General features: G+C 32.6%; 2 protein-coding genes across 2 annotated transcripts; one reads left to right on the forward strand and one right to left on the reverse strand.

Moving 5' to 3' along the window:
* Positions 1-7,824: 7,824 nt before the first annotated feature.
* Positions 7,825-9,007, forward strand: LOC132599909 (AT-hook motif nuclear-localized protein 23-like). Its single transcript, XM_060313074.1, has one exon. It carries the CDS (start codon positions 8,077-8,079, stop codon positions 8,902-8,904), a length of 828 nt encoding a protein of 275 aa, XP_060169057.1. The 5' UTR covers positions 7,825-8,076; the 3' UTR covers positions 8,905-9,007.
* Positions 9,008-18,091: 9,084 nt separating this feature from the next.
* Positions 18,092-19,801, reverse strand: LOC132599910 (late embryogenesis abundant protein 6-like). Its single transcript, XM_060313075.1, has 2 exons — positions 19,645-19,801; positions 18,092-18,587 (listed from the first exon to the last, which is right to left on the reverse strand). Exons 1-2 carry the CDS (start codon positions 19,720-19,722, stop codon positions 18,303-18,305), a joined length of 363 nt encoding a protein of 120 aa, XP_060169058.1. The 5' UTR covers positions 19,723-19,801; the 3' UTR covers positions 18,092-18,302.
* Positions 19,802-20,843: the final 1,042 nt, after the last annotated feature.

Consider the following 20,843-nt stretch of genomic DNA (forward strand, 5'->3'; position numbering starts at 1 on the left):
CTTAAATCTGATTGAGAACTTTAATTTTGTTTTTCCCTAACAGATAGTATAAAAATATGAAAAACACGTATGCACCTAATGTCTATCTTATCCTACTAATAAAATTAAATATCAGAAAATTAAATTAGGACATAGCGCACCATCCGCCAGGAAATTATGTGTGTGTTTAGCAATGTGTCTGATTGTTTTCCGATAGTTCAGTATGAATTATGTAGGGAAAATACATTAAAATCCCCAAACGTATAGCCATATTAATTATGACGCACTCAACCTTTGCGGGCGACCTATTACCCCCCAGTCTTAATTTTTTAGTTTTTAGTAGCATTTTCGACTGACGTGGCAAAAAAAAAAATCTGGCGAGTGAACATTATTCATTACCAATTATGGCAGTGACGTGGCATTTTAGGCATTTTTTTGCCTAATTATTTAGTTATTTAGGCATTTTAGTAGCATTTTCGACTGACGTGGCAAAAAAAAAATTATGACTTTCTTATTTTTCTCTTTCTTCTTCTTTCTCCTCAACCACCGCTGCCGCCGCCACCGCCACACCGCTGCCGCTGCCACCGCCACACCGCCGCCGCCGCCGCAGCAGCAGCAACAAGGCGGCAGCAGCAACAACCGCCGCCGCCGCCGCCAGAGGAAGAATGTGTGTGTGTGTGTGTGTTAATAAAAGAAAGTGAAAAAAAAATGGCTGTGAAATGAAAAAATAAAATCAAATGAAAAAAAGTGGCAGTGACGTGGCGGTGACGTGGCAGAGAGTGTGCAACACTCTCCACTGTGCAACTGGGCTTCAATTTATTTTTTTTGCCACGTCAGCTAAAAAATGCTACTAAAATACTGAAAAATTAAGACTGGGGGGTAATAGGTCGCCCGCAAAGGTTGGTGCGTCATAATTAATCTGGCTATACGTTGGGGGGGTTTTATGTATTTTCCCAATTATGTACAACAAATTTTTTAAAATTGATTCTTTGAGTCAAGAGTTGTTTAGCAAAACCGATTTTTCTACCAAAAGAGGTACAAATCAAAACATTAAACTACTGTCACGGAGTGAGAGAAAGTCTTTTTAAAATTTTTCTACTATATTAGAAGCACCGGTTGGTGCTTCTATCGTCGTCCGTGTGTGGACCCCCCCCCCCCCCAACCAACAAAAAAAAAAAAAAAAAATGGGCCCCATATTAAACAGGCCCTAAAAAAAATTGTAGGCCCCATATTCAACAACATTCAGTATTAAAAAATTGTGGGCCCCATATTAAACAACATCTAGTATTAAAAAAAAAGTGGAACCCACCACATCTAAACGAAAAAAAAAGTGAACCCCATATTAACAAAATCAAGCAATATTGAAAAAAAAAAGTGAATCTCATATTTTTGGGCCCCATATTAAACAGGCCCTAAAAAAAATGTAAAAAAAAAATGTGGGCCCATATTCAATAACATCCGGTATTACAAAAAATTGTAAAAAAAATTATGGGCCCCATATTAAACAACATTCAGTATTAAAAAAAAGAAGTGGAATACACCACATTCAAACTCACGGGAAAAAAAAGTGGACCCCATATTAACAAAATCAAGCAATATTGAAAAAAAAAAAGTAAATCCCATATTTTTGGGCCCCATATTAAACAGGCCCTAAAAAAATTGTAAAAAAAACAATTGTGGACCCCATATTCAACAACATCCAGTATTAAAAAAATTGTCGACCCCATATTAAACAACATCCAGTATTAAAAAAAAAAAGTGGAACCCACCACATCTAAACTCACAGGAAAAAAAAAAAGTGGACCCTATATTAACAAAATCAAGCAATATTGAAAAAAAAGTGAATCCCATATTTAAAACACAAACAATGTTAAAAAAAATGTGGGCCCCATATTAAACACGATGCGTATTCATAGCAAACACTAATATAATAAATTTTTAAATACGGAGCACAAACTACAATATTATATTAATCGTGTTTTGAACATAGTATCTCATATTGACAAAATCAAGCAATATATATAAAAAAATGAATCCCATATTAAAAAAATAAACAATGTCAAAAAAAAAAGTGCAGACTTTATATTCTTAGCAAATACTAATATAATAAAGTTTTCGATACGGAGCACAAATTACAATGTTATATCAATCATGTTTTGAACATAGTATATATATAAAAAATAAAAATAAAATAGGCCTCATATTAAACAGGCCCATAAAAAAAAATTGTAAAAAAAAAATGTGGGCCCCATATATATTGACCCCATACTAAACAACATCAAGCAATATATATAAAAAAAAAAAAAGTGGAACCCACCATCTCCAAACTCACGGTAAAAAAAGTGGACTCCATATTAACAAAATCAAGCAATATAAAAAAAAAAATTGAACCCCATATTCAAAAAAAATAATGTCAAAAAAGACTTTGTATTCGTAGTAAACACTAATATAATAAAGTTTTAGATACGGAGTACAAACTACAATGTTATATATATATATATATATATATATGCATAAAAATAATGGAAATTAATAATGTCAAAAAAAAAGTGCACCCCATATTAAAAAATCAAACAATATTCATGTAATTTCCAAAGTATCTCATTAAATCAATAATGATGGATTCATTACCGCGTGCGTATCAATCCATTAGTGGGAGCAAATGAAATTATTGTACAGTAACATACTTAAAATACTTATATATTAAAATAAGATAGAATTTAATTACTTTTTCATTTTTTCCTTACTCTAATAAATGTGAAAATAATTGTGGGCCCCATATTAAACACCATGCGTATTTGTAGTAAACACTAATATAATAAAGTTTTAAGTACGAGCACAAACTACAATGTTATATTAATCGTGTTTTGAACATAGTATCTCATATTGACAAAATCAAGTAATATATATATAAAAGGTGAATCCCATATTAAAAAAATAAACAATGTCAAAAAAAAAAATGCAGACTTTGTATTCTTAGCAAACACTAATATAATAAAGTTTTAGATACGGAGCACAAATTACAATGTTATATCAATCGTGTTTTGAACATAGTATATATATATATATATATATATATATATATATATATATATATATATATATAGATATATATATATATATATACACATTATATACATAAAAATAATGCAAACTAATAATGTCCAAAAGGGTGGGCCCCATACTAAACGACACCAAGCAATATAAAAAATAAAAATAAAAAAAGAAGAAACTATATAAAGCATGGGTTTAGACCCATGCTTCATCGTCCGTTGTCTCTTTAAAAAAAAAAAAAGAAAAAAAAAGTGGAACTGACCACATCCAAACTCACGGGAAAAAAAAAGTGGACCCCATATTAACAGAATCAAGCAATATTAAAAAAAATGTGAATCCCATATTAATAAAACAAACAATGTTAAAAAAACAAATGCTTAGAAAATCAAACAATTAAATCAATAATGATGGACTCTTTAGAATAAGGAAAAAATCAATTTCTACTTTGTTTCGTTTTAAATATGTAAAATTAATTTAATAATTTGAATTAGAATTATCAAAATCAAAATTTGATAAAAAAAATAATAAGTATTTTACACCGTTAAATTAATCGAATTAAAATTGAAAGTGTCAACTGATGCTTAAATATTGCTATTGTTTTATCTCAAAGAGAGGAAAATAGTTTTTTTTTAAACAAATCTTCTCTTTTAAAAAATATTAATAAATTTTCGTAGCAAACACGAATAAAATAAAGTTCTAGATACGGAGCACAAACTATAATGTTATATTAATCGTATTTTGAACATAGTATATATATATATATATATATATATATATATATATATATATATATATATTATCATTATCTAAACACAACTACATATACATAGATACACTATAATACGAAGTGTTGGGCCCGTGCGCAGCACGGGCATAGGCGATCTAGTTGATAATATATAAAGTAATTTGTTCCAAGTTAAAAGACTTACTTTTTCAAACTTGACAAGACAAAACTTATGCAGTTGAATGTTCATTTAACTATTTGACCTAAATTCACTATCAAGTTGTCTGAATGCTTGCATTAAATTAACATGCTTTATTTTTAATCTTTAAATATATAAAATCGATCTCTCTACCTTGATTGTCTTGCAAAAGGATTTAAATTGATGAAGAATCATGTCCTCACTTATGCATATACTTGATTAATCAATTTCCTATTTATCAGGGGGAAAAAGCATCTTAAGTTTCAAGTCGATCTTGAATAATATCTCTTTCATTGCTATTAATCATGCATAACCCCAGTCATTGCTTATGGGAAATGGTCTATAAATGAAGGATTATTCAAACTTTAAAATTTCTAAGGAAAAAAAAAATGTGCTAAAGATCAACATTTCTTATCCCTCAAAAAGGAATGCTTCTGGCTTTCATATTCTAACTTCACAATACTTGTGCAGTGACAGTGAATTTGCAATAAAAGAGAAGAGATCAAGGTTGTTTGGTACGAAGGACATGCAACGTTTTCGATGAAAATATTTTTTTGAACTTATTTGTTTTATTTACTTTTTTGTGTTTGCTAAATAAGTAAAAATTATTGTTCCCAAAAATATTTTAAAGATATCTAACAAGCTCGAATAAATAGGCAAATATTATCGGGGCGGGGTGGGGTAGAGGTGGGGGTGGAGTGTTGGAGGGTGGAGAGGAGCAAATAAGTGTGGAATGCATGCCACTTATGAATCTTATTTTCCCTATTTATATTAAGAAAGTCATTTTACTCATTTTTAAGGGAAAATACATTAAATCCCCCCCCCCCCCCCTCCCAACGTATAACCGGATTAATTATGACGCACCCAATCTTTACGGGCGACCTATTACCCCCCAGTCTCAATTTTTCTGTATTTTAGTAGCATTTTTGGCTGACGTGGCAAAAAAAAAAAAAACTGGCGAGTGAAATGAGATATTTTAATAAAAAATTATTTTTAAAAATTTATTTATATTAAAATATCTCACCCACCCCCACCCTCCCTCTCTTTCTTCTTCTTTCTCCTTTTTCTCTTTCTTCTTCTTTCTCCTCAACCACCGTTGCCGCCGCCGCCACACCGCCGCCGCTGCCACCAGCAGCAGCAGAAGCAACAGGCGGTGACGTGGGGTGGGGGTGGGTGAGATATTATTAATGTGTTATTTTAATGTGTTAATTTAATTATTAATGTGTTATTTTAATTATTAATGTGTTAATTTAATTATTAATGTGTTATTTTAATTATTAATGTGTTATTTTAATTATTAATGTGTTAATTTAATTATTAATGTGTTATTTTAATTATTAATGTGTTAATTTAATTATTAATGAGTTATTTTAATTATTAATGTGTTAATTTAATTATTAATGTGTTAATTTAATTATTAATGTGTTATTTTAATTTGAATTATTAAATGAAAAAAAAAGTGGCAGTGACGTGGCGGAGAGTGTGAAACTGGGCTTCAATTTTTTATTTGCCACGTCAGCCAAAAAATGCTACTAAAATACTGAAAAATTAAGACTCGGGCGGGGGTAATAGGTCGCCCGCAAATGTTGGGTACGTCATAATTAATCCGGCTATATATTGGGGGGGGGGGGGGGGGGGTTTAATGTATTTTCCCCATTTTTAAGGAACTTAATTTCTATGAGATTTAAAAAAAAAAAAAATTGACCAGCAAAGCATCGGAAAGTTGAAAAATATTTCCCTCCCTACCAAATGCATCCCAAGTGAGATTTGGTTTTCTGGCTATGACTAGCGGCGAAATAAGGAATTTTCTCAGAGATATATATAAAATAATTTTTGACCTATATATATATATATATATATATATATATATATATATATATATATATTATAATTTCTTTTATACAGTCAGACCTCTCTATAACGGCACCCGCGTATAATAACACTTTTCTATAATAGCCAAGTTTGTTCGGAACCGATTTTTTATGTTATATTTTACTTCTCTATAACATCATTTCATCTATAGCAACAACATCCAGCTTTATACAGTACGCTCTTTGTAAAATTACCCCCATCTAACAACTATCTTCTCTTTTTGGTACTTAATAATTAACCATCTTTATAAGAATAGAATATCTATGATTACCAATAATAAGTGTAGAGAGTTTGACCAAATATTTGATCCTTTAAGACACTATTTATGATAAAAATATCATATGAATATATATATATATATATATATATATATTTTCATCATTAAACGGTTTTCCTTCGTTATACAAAGTGTGATTAAGCTTAGACTTTGACAATAGAAAATGAAAAATCAGATTTTATGCATCTTTATTGCCGATAACAGCGAAATATTATTTAAATGACAATGGTGTTATAGGTGTATTACAACCAAAAAATTTAGGACCCAACGATGTTGTTATAGAGAGGTTTGGCTGTATATTATATAATTTTCGGATAGAGATGTAGAGTTCAACTGACCACGCCCTTTTGTCTATGTGGCTCCTCCTCCTCCGATGACTATGATCTTTAAGTTAGAAAAAGGGATAAGGCACTATTACCCCCCTAAACTATACCCCAAGGTGCTACGACACACCTTACCTTTCCCTGGGTCCTATTACCACCCTAAACTTATTTAAAACGGAATAATTACCCCCCTAAACACTAACGTGGCAAGGAGAGTGTGTTTCACTCTCTTTGAGAGAGTGAGAAACATAAAAAATGGGAAAACTTAATTTTTTCTTAAAAATATGTATTTTCTTAAAATATGAAATAAAACTAATTTTCCAAATTTAGTTTTTCAAAACGGGTTTTCCACATTTTTAAAAAATAATTAATTTTTCCAAAATTTTATAAAAATTCAGTTTCTTCACATTTTGACAAGAAAAACACTTTTTCCGGATTTTATTTGAAAAATAAAAGTGTCCTAAGAAAATGAAATCATGAAAAATCAAGATTTTTTAAGATATTTTAAAAAGATAATCAATTTTCCATATTTTAAAAAAATTCATGTTTTCAGTTTTTTTTTTTTTTTTTTTTAAAATAGGTTTTTAAAAAAAATCAAATTTTCATTTTTTTTAAAAGGGTTTTAAAAATCATTTTTTAAATAAAATTCAGGTTTTTAATCCATGTTTTCAGTTTTGTTTTTTTTTTTAAAAATAAATCAAATTTTCAAATTTTTTATTTAAAAAACGGGTTTTAATTTTTTTTTTTTAAAAGAAAATTCAGTTTTTGTGTATGTCACTTTCCCATGTGAGAGTGGGCATCAGCATTTAGGGGGGTAATTATTCCGTTTTAAATAAGTTTAGAGGGGTAATAGGATCCAAGAAAAGGTAAGGTGTGTCGTAGCAACTTGGGCTATAGTTCAGAGGAGTAATAGTGCCTTATCTCTTAAAAAAAGGTTACGTTTAAACATCGTGTCTAATTAAACAGATTCAGATACATTGAAATAAAGTGAGTAACAACAAAGTGCATATTTCAATCGTATTTGCTTTAATTTCATTACGCTCCTAATGAATCTAAGCGGAAAATCCAAAACTTTTCATGGGTCAATATTTAGGACAATATTTTTTAACTCATGGGTCAGAGGTTTCTTAATTATCATTACATTAGATAATGGATCATTAGTTTTCATCATGACATGTTCTCTTTCTCTCACATGAAAGATGTATTCTCTTAACCTATCTTTTGCTTTTTTCTTTTTCCCTTTATTATTCTAAATATTATTCTTATCGAAAGCAACAATATTTAAATTGTATTTCTACCCCCTCCACCAATCTCTTCATTAAACTATTCGTTAGTATATTTTAAACCCTTGATATGTACTACTATACTTTTTATTTGTGAGATAGGCTGCTCTCTCTCTCTCTCTTTCTTCTCCATTTCTTCTCCGTATCCTCCACTCAGTTCTCTCTTCAGTTTTCTATTCGCTCCTAAGGTTTGAAATTCTTGTGTTTTTTTTCCTCATAAAATATATTTTCACTTTAAAAAAATATACATATTTTCTGCTCATGGGCATATTTAAGTTTTAATTTCCCCTATTATTAATCATATCATACTTTAATATAGCTTAGTTTTCTGTTCACTACTTTTGTTGTTGTTATCGTTGTTGTTTATGGCTGGTTTGGACTTAGGTTCAGCTTCTCACCATCATTTTCTCCCTCATCATCTCCAAAGACCGCACGATCCTGAAGATGACGAAAATAATCGGAACAATAATCAATTTTCCGATGACAACAACAATGACAATAATAGCCCTTCTCAACAAGGGGGTGACGTTGTAGCACGTAGGCCAAGAGGTCGTCCGCCTGGTTCAAAAAACAAGCCTAAGCCTCCCGTGATAATAACACGGGAAAGCGCGAACGCGCTTCGTGCACATATCTTAGAAGTGAGTAGTGGCCATGATGTGTTTGAATCTGTTGCTAATTATGCAAGAAAAAGGCAAAGAGGAATATGTATATTGAGTGGTAGTGGTACGGTGAATAACGTCACCATCCGGCAGCCAGCGGCTGCAGGATCCGTGGTGACGTTACATGGTAGATTCGAGATATTATCGTTATCTGGATCTTTTTTACCACCACCCGCCCCTCCAGGAGCCACTAGCTTGACGATTTATTTAGCTGGTGGTCAAGGTCAAGTTGTTGGTGGAAACGTTGTTGGTGCACTAACTGCTTCAGGTCCGGTTATTGTAATTGCTTCTTCATTTACTAATGTTGCTTATGAGAGATTGCCTTTGGATGAAGAAAATGAGTCAATTCAGATGCAACAACAACAAGGTGGGGTGTCATCACAAAGTGGTAATTTTGCTGATCCATCAAATATTGGACTTCCTTTTCTTAATTTGCCACTGAATATGCCAAATGGTCAACTACAAATGGAAAGTGGAGGAGGAGGAGCAGGAGAAGGATGGAATGGAAACTCAGGAAACAGGCCACAATATTAGGTCAGGTTTTATTAAGAATTTTTACTTTTTGATGATGAAAAGATTTCACAAAATCTCAATGGATATTATCACTTGTACATTATTAAGCTTGGGTTTCTAGCTAGTTTGACTGTTTTGAAATTTTATCCTTTTAATTTTTGTGAAATTTTCTTCGTTCCTTCTAGTTTGTGTGCTTTGTTGGAACTTCTAAGCACTCCATTAAAAATATTTCTGGTTTTTTTAAAAGCTAAGTCTGTTGTGACCATTTCTTTAGCAACTAGTGCAGCCATGAAATGATAAGATAATCCATGACTTTGGTAGTTTGGTTATTAAATGGAAAAGAAGAAGTTAATGAGCTAGATTAAAATAAGTTGTTGTTTATATCTATAAAATTTAGGTTCTCAACCTTATCTCAAATGGCTGTCCAACTCGACCTTCTCAGTTGTGAAAGATGGTCAATATTAATTTAAGGGTACCTTTAATTTATCGAACATATATAAATCCTGTCGAATCTAATGGTTTTGTGAAACTAATTAGGAGTAATATTTAAAAAGCAGAATCATCTAAATTTTCTTGCTAGATCTGATGATGCACCACCTCAATAATAAAAATTAAAAAGATTAAGGTTGAGGTGACAAAGACACAAAGTACTGAACCTGATGACAAGTTGTTCAATAGAATAACCCAAATATTTTATCTTTTTTTCCCTCTAGTTAAGAAACTAAAGTTTACTGATTGCATCCTGCTATGGAAACTTGTGATCTTTATGATAGATGCCATTGGAGCAATTCTTTGAAAAATCATGACGACATTCATTTGATGCTCTATTTCTATAGATGATCTTAAAGTCCTTTACTTTACTTTTTTGTTAGGCAATCTCTTTTCAGCCTAACTCAGCTAATAAGAAACTAGAGAAAAGAATCAGTTCTTTCTTCATCAAAGTACTTCTGTTTGTCAGAAAATCCGGTGTAATCCAGCTTGGCTTATTAGACCTTTTATTTGAAAGTGTTTCTTGGTTGACAGTAGAAACATGTCAGAAATTCAATCATATAAACTGATAGGAGCTAGCATGTTTAGAAAGACTAACTAGCATATTAATAGATCCGAGCTGAAATTAGAAAGTTAGGCTTTATAGTGAATTAGCATAATGTAATTCTCCCTTTTTTTTAGTTCAAAAGATAAGTTCGACTATATATATTGATATGCATTAATTAGTACAAAACGGAGTGCTGGACTTTTGCACTGTGTGTTATAGAAATGGAGAAATGTTACGTTTCGTAGTTATACTTTGCCTTGCAAAAGTAGTTCCTCATTTGTCTATCTCTACCTCTTCAAAGACAAACAAAGGAGGAATATGTTACGTATCTTATTTTATTTTTGCATCCTACCTCCTTTGCCAAAAAATCTGTTACTTTGTTTTGCTCCGATCTTTGAATGTGTGCTGAATCTATAGCTCTCTGACCAAATAACCTGCAATTGGAAATTATGCTGCTCAGGCTCTTAAACTACTAACGGATGCGTGTCGGATTCTTGAAAAGTAGTGCATTATATGTGAATCCGCAATGGTGGTGACAATATTTTTGAAGAGTTCGAGCAACATAATTTGAAAATTCCTCCATTTCTTTGTTTTGTGCTGATTGGATAAAAATGTGTTTTATATCCTCCGGTTTTATCTTACTATTTACTTTGATAGCGCAAGGGTTATTTCTTTTTATCACTTGCCAATCTTCTTTAATTTTTTCTTAGAAAAATAAAAGATCATCAGTATTATAGCGAAGGTTAATAGACCTCAATCTGTATATTAACAACCAAAAAGAGAATACATGTAGAAAAACGTTGAAAAGGTGTACTCATGGTCACTGGTATTAGTCCTCTTACAAACCTAAACCATTTGAATGATTAGAATGACGGTGATTAGTCTGCCATAATTTACCTAGAGATCAGTTTTTATTGCTATGGCTCTGATGATTGATGAAAATTTATTTGGATTGAGTTGTAATGTTGCTAAGTTTTTCAATGGACACAATTATGGACGAATAATGGAAAACAAAACGAAGATGAAGTTGTTTATAGGTGAGGATTATTTCTTAAGGAAATTAAACAAGACGGTTAACGCAATAACATTTCCAGGAAATGAAATGGAAAAAGAAACTTAGGAAGTGTGTGCAGTTTGTCCATGAGAAATTCACCAGTCACAACAAAAAATTAATGCTTGATTCCTAAGTGGGTCAAAAAAAAGTTTGCCAATGAAAGAAATTTCTTTGATTTGACTATTGTGAGTCTTACTTGTTTCGACGTTATATTCAAAATTTTACAAAGAATATTTTTGTTCTTGGAGGTTGTTTTTCCCCAATACCAGTTCCTTTAATATGTGTCATCTCATTTACAGACTGTGAAAAACAAAGAACAAAAAAAAAAAAAAAAAAAAAAAAAAGTTATGCCTACATAAAACATTACCCATATCATTTTTTTGCGCAGATTGTCCTTCTTTTGGGTTGATCTTTAAATTTTGTCCCTCAAATTGGTGGTCTTTAAGTTTTGCCCTTCGCTTGAAAAAGTGGCCGAAAATACTGAGGTTCTGGGTTCGAACCCCAGCTCAGGCATAAAAATAAAAATAATTTCGCAAGCTAAGGCTTTGAGAAAAGTCTGCCTTATACGGCATAAGTTGCCTTAAGGCATAACTAAAGTTATGCCGGATCCGACATATGTTACCTTAAGGCATAATTAAAAGTTTGCCTTATAAGGCAAACTTTGCTGAATCCAGAATAACTTTAGTTATGCCTTAAGACAACTTATGTTGTCTTGGGCAGATGTTGCCTTAAGGCATAAAAGTCTGCCTTATAAATTGCCTTATAAATTGCTAAATATATGCCGGATCCGGCATAACTTTAGTTATACCTTAAGGCGTTTATGCCGGATCTGGCATAACTTTCCCCAAGCCTTGCCTTACGAAATTATTTTTTATTTTTGTGCCTGAGCCGGGATTCAAACCCAGAACCTCAGGGTTTCTACGCAAAAGGCAAAAATTAAAGACCAACAATTTGAGGGGCAAAAATTAAAGACCACCCCGAATGAGGGGCATTCCTGCGAATTGCCCTACCCATATCAAAATTTTTATTTTGCTCTCTTTGACAAATTTTTTGTTCTCCCCTTATTTGAATATGCAATCTCCTTTTTTAATGTGATCTCCTTGAAATAGAATAAAGAAACAAAAGCTGAACGATAAATTATACACAGCTGTTTATACAAACCTGTGGACACTACTTTTCTCAGTTGGTCATTAGTGAGTCTTGCTAGCAAGAAATGAGTTAGGTAGGGACAATTCTTCTTTTTTTTTTTTTGTGCTAAGATTTCTCTGGCGAAGACGACTGATTTTGATTATAAGGTTAATAAGGAAAGACTGATACGCCCAAATTACACTTTTTAAATAGGTATGAAGCGGTCATTGTAATATAGTGGTATGGAGGAGGAGGAGGTTTTGAGATGGGCATTAGAGTCTTTGGTATCTCCTCCACCACTTCCTCGCATTGCGAAGTTTCATCATTTTTGGGCATCTCTTTAATAACTATGGGCTTTTCAATACTAGCCCTCTGCGTCTTTGGTACGATTTCTTCTTCAATAACCACGGGTTCATCAACATGTGCCTTATCATCAACTATCGCCTCACCTTTCACCAACTTGTCTTCCCCGAGTACCTTTCCACTGCTAATAGTGATTGCATTGCATTTATGTTCACCATCATTCTTCAGGTCGTAATCGTGTCACTAGGGAGTGTGCCTTTTCACCTTTGATTTAGGGTAGCCGAGATTTGGCTAAGTTGTGATTTCAATTGCTTAATGAAAGTTGAATAAGAACTCACAAGTTGCCCCATGCTACTCATGCCGTCTCTCATACTCTTCATGTCATCCTTCATCTCTTTGATAAAGGTGTCGGTTGATCCAACCTTTTTCAACACTATTGATAGCATGTCTTCGATTTTTGAACTAGCGGGATCACTAGTGGATGGTTGACTTGAAATTTGATGGCTCCCCTTTGGTGGGACATAAGGATTAGAGCTTTGGTGATTGTTGTAATTGTTATTGTAACCACCTTGATTGTTGTCCCTACATTGTGAGTTTCCTTGATCCTTGTTTCAACCTTGATTCCCTTGACCTTGCCGCCAAGGTGCTTGATTAGATCCTTGGTAGTTAGGCCGGGAACCCCCGCTTGATTGTTGACAAAATGGGCCTCTTCATCATACATTTGGAAGTATTGTTCATCTTGAGAGCCTCCTTCACAAGACCCTACCGCATTCACATTTTTAGAACCCGCCCCTATCACATGCTTTGTAAGCGCTGCCATTTGTGTCATTAATTGAGCCATGTTTTCATCTCTCTCTTCTTCCTTCTTAATTTCCTCCCGAGATAATATTTTAGAAGGACCTCCTCCAACGACCTCCGACTCTCTAGTATACCAAGCCTCATTAGTCTCGGTTAACTTGTCGAGTATAGCACCCACCACATCAAATGGGGTTTCCATAACAGACCCCTCCGCAATATTTTTGGCCACTGACTTGTTAGCTGACTCAAGTCACCTATAAATAGTTTGAAGGAGCACATTGTCGGGTTACCCAGACAACACATAATTCTATCATCAGATTGAGAGTCAGACATTTTCACCTGAGACAACACAAACAACAACAAAAGGTAATAGGAGAAATAAAGACTAAGAGTAGAGTTTTACGATAATTGGTAAATTTCTAGACCGTATTCCCCGGTAACGGAGCCAAAATTTAATACGCTCAAATTACACCTTTTAAATAGGTATAAAACGGTCGTTGGTCAAATATAGCACCCAAATAGGTTGGGGTCGAACCCCATAGAGAATACAGTGGAGAAATATACTTATGAAGTGTAACGCTCAGCTATTAGTCTAAATTTCTAGGGAAAGGGGAAATAATTGTTTGAATTTTGTTCCGTCACTCTAAACACGTGAGAGAAATCAAAGTTGTTTTGTAATCAATAGGAAAAATGACTAAGGTTTTGATCTCAAATGAAAGTAACGCGATTGGGTATCGAGTCAACTCGTTTAAATGCTTAGATGTAATAGATGATGGGTTATCTTGGCTTTGCCAAAAGTCTTGCAACCAAATTGATAAATTCCATCACTAAGCTTTTCCAAGCCTTAGGATGTGAAAATGTGGACACCCATTTTGGTCTCAAGTTAGCTATCTTATTCCTAGCTCTAGCTATTAGATGGGGTTTAAAGCCCCAAATTCTTGATATATAACTCTTTTCCAAGCAAAGTAAAAGTATCTGGGCACAAATAATGTTGGCCACCATTAAATGTCATTACAATACGAAGAGTTAATAGAAAACATCCATGATAAGTAAATAAGTTGATTATACAAAAATCAATTACCTAAGTAACACATTTGGTCCCACAACCCTAGCTAATGGAATTAGCTACTCATATTTAATAAAATAAAATCAATAAGTGTTAAAGCATTCATGAGCTTACAAAGTTGTTGGGGAAGACAACAAAAAAAATCTCTTAAAAACTTCACCAACAGACTAAAGTTTGTCTTCAATGATAAGAACAAAAGCAAACTAGAAGTATGGAATATTGAATAATGAGCTCAAAGCCCTAGACAAAGTATTTATAGTCAAAAGACAGAAAGCACAAAAAAGATCAAGTGGCAAAATGAGCCGACCGAAATGCGGTGGCAATTCAGATCGCATTTGGCTTATGCGTTTGCATTCGGGCCGCATCCCAAAGCCCTAAATCTTGTATCTTCGTTTCAGTGACTGATGCGGATACATTTTCAGCATCGTATTCTTGTTATGCGGTCGCATTCTATGAGAGATGCCGCAGTTCTGCCGAGTTTAAGTTCCTCACTGTTTTGCTTAGGTTTCGAGTATGCGGCCGCTTTTAGAGTTTGCGGCACCGCATATGCGTCACATTTTGGCCATTTCTGTCAAGCTCACTGTTTTGCTTAGGTTTCGAGTATGCGGTGGCATCAAGACTTTGCGGCGTCGCATTTGATGTCGCATTTGCGCGATTTCTGGCCCTTTTCTGTTCTTTTGTTCCCTTTTTCTCCTTCAACTCTCAAAAACCTCAAAACACAATAAAAACGTAAAACAATACTTAAAAGATTCCTAAAAAAGTATAAGAAGGGGATGTAAATGATTCAAAATCCACCACTTATCAAAGACTGGAGATCCAACTAGGTTTTAATTGTTACCTTTTGACCGTTGTTAAGCTTATTAACTCGCAAAGAATATATATAGTATGACATAGACTTACTTATAAGATTAATAAAAGAAGACGAAAGATTTACCTAGGTTTAAATTGTGATCTTTTAGCCGTTAAGCTTGATCGCGAAGGTTATAATATGACATAGACTTTCTTATAGTTATAATTAGGTGAATAAAGAGTACGGAAAATTCAACTAGGATTAATAAATTGTTATCGTTTAGCTACTAATTTAACTCGTGAAAATATATAGTATGAGATAATTAAATTCTCTGTGGTCGTTGTTCGTTCTTCCTTTTTTTATCTCACACGTATAGACTTATAGGGTTAATAAAGGGAAGATGAGATGATGGAAAGGAAAATTGCGTGAATGAAGAGATCAACCTAATCTAAAAGCCAAGATTTTTCTTTTCTTGATAGCAAATCTTGATTGACTCAAAGAATTGATTCGAAGAAAGAAATTTCACTAAGTAGGGTTAATTGTGATCTTTAAACCGTTAAACTTAACATGATAAAATTATAATATATAGCCAAACTCAATTAATGTGTTGTTCCTTCTTCCTCTTCGGCTTATACATATAGACGTTAACTAGAAAGGATCGGATAAACTTCAATATGGATCCCAAGATGATTAAAATTTAATTCAATTATCATAAGGGAGGAAATCTCATCAGAGTAAATCAATTATTTTCATTTGATAAAAAATTAGTAAGACAATCTGCAACTAATTCCTCTAAATTTTTAGTACTTTTCTTAAAACGAATAAAATTTGTTTTTTTCATTCCTCAGTACATGTAAACGTATTATTTTGATTGTGTTCTGTGCAATTATTATATATTGCTTCAAATCCAATTTAGAAACTTTTTTAATGTGAGTCGAGTGACAGGTTGGTAAGTATCGGATACTAACAAAATATAAATTTAAACAGAATTTGGTTTTTAATATATTTCAAAGCAGCATAGAATATCCACTAAATATGGTTTATGTTAGAATTGGAGAAAAAAGAATGTGCTTCTATAAAGACTGTAACGACTATAACCATATACGTATATTTTTTTAAAAAAATTAATTAAATATTTGTATTTAAAAAGATTAACCATTAAATTTGATTGTATTTTTACGCACACTCAAATATTGTCGAAATTATGTTTCAAAATTTTAGCCACTATAGTTCATTAGATTTTTACATGTTCTTTTTATTTAAAAATGCTCACTTGTTTCAACCTTTAATTTTGTACATCCATATTTTTTTAAGGAGGTTGTATAGTTATTTTTTACTTTCTTAATGACTAAAATTAGTGAGCAATCACATTTGCTATTAATCTATGACCATCTTTGAAAAGATAGTATCCAACTTTGTATCTAGTCACCCCTCATTTAATTTCATGCCAAAATTGCTAATGATGACAACTAAGAATCCTCGAATTCAAACTATTCAAAATTTTACAGAATCCAAATTTTTCCCTATAAATAAGAGACAATCCTAGGCAAAGAAACACACAACCACACAATGACAACAACAAATCCATTTGATCCCATAGCCGAACAAACACATTTCTCCTCCTCCTTTTCTTCTTTTTAGTCATGACTAGAACGAAAGTGAAGCTTGCTTTGATTGAAAGTAACACTGAGAGAAAAGTCTCATACAAGAAAAGACAGAAAGGGTACTTGAAAAAGGGAAAAGTACTCAGCACCCTTTGTGATGTTGAGACTGCTACCGTAGTTTATTGTTCTTACCACAATGAACCTCAGGTGTTTCCAGATCATGATATTGTAATTAATACCTTTACAAAGTTCTGGGAGCTGCCGGAGTTGGAGAAATCATAAAACACGGTGACACTAGGAGAATTCATCAAAAAAAAAAAAAAAAGGATTAAAAAGTTTGAACAACAAGTGCGGAGGGTAAGGAAGAAGGACAGAGTGAAGGAGTTCACCAACAAGGTGCATGAAGTGTTGAATGGAAAAGATATTTCCGTTGACATGAACCCTTATCATCTCATTGATCTGAGTTATGTGATCAATGAAAATCTCAAACAAGTACGTGAAGTGATGAATGCGAAGGCTGATGGAGAGGATTCCACATCAAATGCCCCTCAATCCATTGCTAGAGAAATGGTGTCTGGTGGGACCAGCTCCGAGGGGTCAAGTTCTAGATATGATGATGCACCACTTGTATTTAATTAAAAATAAAAAGACCAAGGTTTAGGTGACAAAAATACAAAGTACTGAACCTGATGACAGGTTGTTCAATAGAATGACCCAAATATTTTATCTTGTTTTCCCTCCGGTTAAGAGACTTTGTTTACTGGTTTCATCCTGCTATGGAAACTTGTGATCTTTATGATAGATACAATTGGAGCAATTCTTTAATAAATCATGAAGACATTCATTTGATGCTCTATTTCTACAGATGATCTTTATGATTAGATATAAATATAGTAATTAAATACCCTGAAGTAGATCTAGTCTTATGCTATTAATTCTGTTCAACTGAAGAAAATGCATTTTCTTTTCACTTGCAATGGATTTATTGATCTATTTCCATCAATATATATATATATATATATATATCATTTAATTAGTTTCTCTGTAAGGCTCCTTCTATATTAAAATCTTGCTAGCTAGGGTTGCAAGGAAGGTCAAATTCTCTTTGATTTTAGGACTACGAGCCTCTTTTGTTGTGCTAGAGTAGTTTCACAATTCGAAACTTGAGTTAAGGGAGTTTCAAAAAAACTTATAATCACACCTCAATTAAATCCCAATTAGAACTTCTGATGCTTAATAATGAAATACAAATCTCAAGTCTAAAAGTTTTTTAGAAGCTCTATGACCAAATTAAAACTATCTAGACCGGTCTTTATTGCTTATTCAAATAACTTGTAAATTCACTCAGACCCTTCCCTAACCTATACAAGAAAAACGAAAGACAGAAAAAAAGATACCAAATTCTGACTAAATATAACACAAATGACTATTTCATCTATCGTTCATAGTGTACTTAGTATTGGTGTAGCCACAAGAAAAGACATGCTTTTAAATCTTACACTGAATAACCTCCTTCTTTAATTTGTATTATTTGTTTGGAACATTGTAGATCGTCAAAAGTTGCTCCACTTATTCTTTTACATATATATATATATAACCAATGAGCTTGAGGCATCAAATTAAACTAGTAGAGAAACAGTCTAAAGAAGATTGTTAGTTGGTCCTGTTCCAGCATTATTGAGCTGACCAGAATGGTTGGCACCAAGACCATAAGGGTCTCCTCCAGTGGGATTGTTAGTATTGGTGAAGCTGGCAGCATAAGGGTCCAAGGTTCCTTCATTAATGTTGTGAACATGCTTTTCCTCTTCATGTGCAATCTTCTCTGCAGCTTTGTTCACGTGCAGATCCATGGCTGCTTCTGCCTCTCTTGCCAATCTTACCTCATGTGCTACTTCTACTCTTGCCTTTGCCAACTCCTTCTCGGCCTATTATAACATTTTGAAAATTGATTTAGGTGCGGTCTGGCCATTAGAATTATTCACTTTTTTCCGGAATCAACGTTTGGTCATGAAAATTCCGAATACAACTTGAAGTTGCATTCTGGAATATCAAAAACTCAAAAATTTTTGTTTTTTAAAAAAAAATCACTTTTTTACAACTACATTTCACCAAAAATTACAATTTCAAAAACTATGGCCAAACACAACTCCAACTCTAAAATTCCCAAAAAAAGTGATTTTTTTTGTTGGTATCTATGGACAAACCGGGCCTTAAGTTATATACACGGACAGTGAAGTCAGACAGAAAGGTGCAATCAATGTTTGTTTAATCAAGCAACATTCGTTTTAAAAAAATAAAAAAATTAAAGGGCTATCTAAGAAGACGCAACAGCTTTTGCTCAACTGCTATGCCCTTGCGTCATGCCTTAAGTGTACTTAGTAATGCAATTTTTCACGATAGCTCGGAGCTTACTTCTTTTTTCTGGGTGAAAGAATTTTGTTAACTTATCAGTATAGTTTAACCTGTTATAGTACGTGGTTAAATGCATGATTCTCTCCGGGATATCAATTATTAATACTAATCGATTGTTTGGTCAAACTTCTAAAATTTGCTTATTTTGAAAAAAAATCGAAGTGTTCTTCGAAAAAAAAAATTGAAGAGTAGTAGCTTGTGTTTGGCTAATAATCAACTTGAAAGCACTTTTGCCAATGTTAATAGAGCAACAATTTCTGCTTGACTAATAATCAATTTAGAAGCACTTTTGCAATACTAATAGAGCAATAATTTGTGCTGGGCTAAGATTCCTAAAGTACGTCTTGGGGAAAAACAATTTTTTTCAAATTCTTAAAAAAAATTCTTCCACTATTGCTCAAATTTTTTTTTTTTCTTCTGAAAATTTGGTCAAACACCTCAATTTTCTAAAATAAATACTTTTAACTTTCCAGAAACTTGACCAAAGATTCTATAATTACGATGGGTTACTTGTAACTACCTTTTAAATAATATGATCAGGTAAAAATAATAGTGTAATATTATTCTTACTTTTTCCTCCTCCTTAGCTTCAGCTTTGGCCTTGCGCATGGCGCTCATATCATTAAACTTTTCCTTGATAGCCTGCATTTTTGCCTTCAAAAATACTTCACAAAGAACTCAGGCAGATTATTTACTTTAAAATTTGAAAAATTTTGGATTTTGATTTTGGACTAAAAAACTTTATCCATGAGAGCTACTATTTATAGGTTTGTTTGTAACTATAATTAGACAATGGTTACAAACTATTCTTCCTAGTCCGTTAAAAGAGATCTTGTTTTTCTCAATACAATGGTGAAAAAGCACAACACTTGTCAACGAGTAAGACTCTTTATATAATCTAAGTTTGTGGAATTTTTGCTTCTACTTGAACGGGTCCTTGTCTTAGACCAATGGTAGTGCACTGGTTTTTTCTTCTAATTCTTTTTCATTCACTCCTTTTTGTTTTTCCTTTAACTTCAAACTGAGTCACAATTCTATTGCAATTAATTAATGATAGGTGCAATTTGTAGAAGGGGACCTTGTACAAAATCAGAATTTGGTAAACCAAGTTAATGAAAGATGAATACTAAATGTAATATTCAAAAAAGGCGAAAAAAATGGCAATAAGCTAAAACATCAAGGAGGCATAATTAGAGACGATCGAGCTTAATTAAGATTCATATAGTGATTATGAAATTTCTTTTATACATTTAGATCACTTTTAAAAGTCAAAAGAAGATGGGTACGTACCTATCAAAGTCAAATCAAATTAAATTACATTAAGCTTATTAAAATAAAATCACCCTCAGCTAATAAAACTTAAATTCATTACAAATATCTCTGCCACAAATTAACAGTGATAATAAGTGAATTTTCACTACGAAGCATTAAAAAGAATATAATATAGACAAAATATTACGACCTATAGTTGGTGATTCGAGTCCTTTGCAAAACATACCATTAAAAAAAAAAACAAGGAAACAAAGACTTAAGAGAAGAGTTCTTTAGATTTCTTTTTTCTCTTCAAATTTATTTTGTGTTTGTCTTTTGAGGTTCAACCAAATCCTTTTTTGAAGCTTAACACTTATTTGTATAGCATAAAAAATTGCATAGATCTTCTTGATGTCTAATTTATAGTAGTTTGATCGATAGGAAGAAAACAGATAAATAAAAGGCATTCTCCAACCTTGTTCCGACTGTTAAGTTTAAAGTCCACAAATGCATTAAGT

This window comes from Lycium barbarum, chromosome 6 (assembly GCF_019175385.1).
Source record: "Lycium barbarum isolate Lr01 chromosome 6, ASM1917538v2, whole genome shotgun sequence".
Lineage (NCBI taxonomy): Eukaryota > Viridiplantae > Streptophyta > Magnoliopsida > Solanales > Solanaceae > Lycium > Lycium barbarum.